The sequence below is a fragment of the Sceloporus occidentalis genome, unplaced genomic scaffold, assembly GCF_023333645.1.
Source record: "Sceloporus occidentalis isolate IW3139 unplaced genomic scaffold, rSceOcc1.0.p SCAF_14, whole genome shotgun sequence".
In the NCBI taxonomy this organism is placed as follows: Eukaryota; Metazoa; Chordata; class Lepidosauria; order Squamata; family Phrynosomatidae; genus Sceloporus; species Sceloporus occidentalis.
The window spans coordinates 1,290,752-1,291,702 of record NW_028316994.1 but is presented as its reverse complement, the minus strand read 5'-3'; the positions used below and the strand labels follow the sequence as shown (position 1 = coordinate 1,291,702).

Genomic DNA, 951 nt, shown 5'->3' with positions numbered 1-951 from the left:
TTACTTTCTTTGCATGACTTTCTGGAATACTCCTTGCACATCCTTGTTCCTTAAGCTATATATGATTGGATTAAGCATCGGTGTTAGGATCCCATAAAGCACTGGCATGGCCCGGTCTTGCTCCTGGGAGTAGGTGGAGTTGGGACGTATGTATGTGAATATGATGGTCCCATAATAGATATTTACAACAGTCAGGTGAGAAGCACAGGTGGAGAATGCCTTAAGACGGCCCTCCTTTGTGCGGATCCTAAGGATGGCCATGACTATGTAGACATAAGAGACTAGGATAACCAGAAAAGGACCCATAATCACACTACCACCCACCACAAAAGTAACAATTTGGTTAACCCGGGTGTCAGAGCAGGAGAGCTGGAACAGGGGTGGGATGTCACAGAAAAAGTGGTGGATGACATTGTCTTGACAGAAAGATAGACGGGACATCAAGCCTGAGTGTACTGCTGAATTAGACAAGCCAAGAATCCAAGCAGATGCTGCAAGACAGGCACACACTTTTGGGCTCAGAAGTACATTATAGTGTAGTGGGTGACAAATAGCTGCATACCGGTCATATGCCATAACACCCAGCAGAAGGCATTCAACCCCACCAAAGGAGATGAAGAAATACATTTGAGAGAAGCAGCCTGCTATGGAAATTCTCTTGTCCTGGGAAAGGTAATTCACCAGCATCTTGGGGACGGTGGTAGTTGTGTACCCAATGTCCACCACAGAGAGATTGGCAAGGAAAAAATACATGGGCTTGTGAAGTCTTTTGCCAAAACTGATCACAAGAAGGATAAGAATATTCGCAATCAAGGCTACCAAATAAATGATAAGAAAGAGTCCAAAAAGAAATAATTGTTCATCTGGGTTGCTGGAGAGTCCCAGGAGTACAAACTCAGTGACAGTTGTTTCATTTGTCATCCTATGTGGGGACTCCATCTATAAGAGAAT

General features: G+C 44.3%; 1 protein-coding gene across 1 annotated transcript; it reads right to left on the bottom strand.

The window, feature by feature from the left end:
• On the bottom strand, positions 1 to 951 carry LOC149303468 (olfactory receptor 5AP2-like). Its single transcript, XM_089479860.1, has one exon. It carries the CDS (start codon positions 937 to 939, stop codon positions 1 to 3), a length of 939 nt encoding a protein of 312 aa, XP_089335986.1. The 5' UTR covers positions 940 to 951.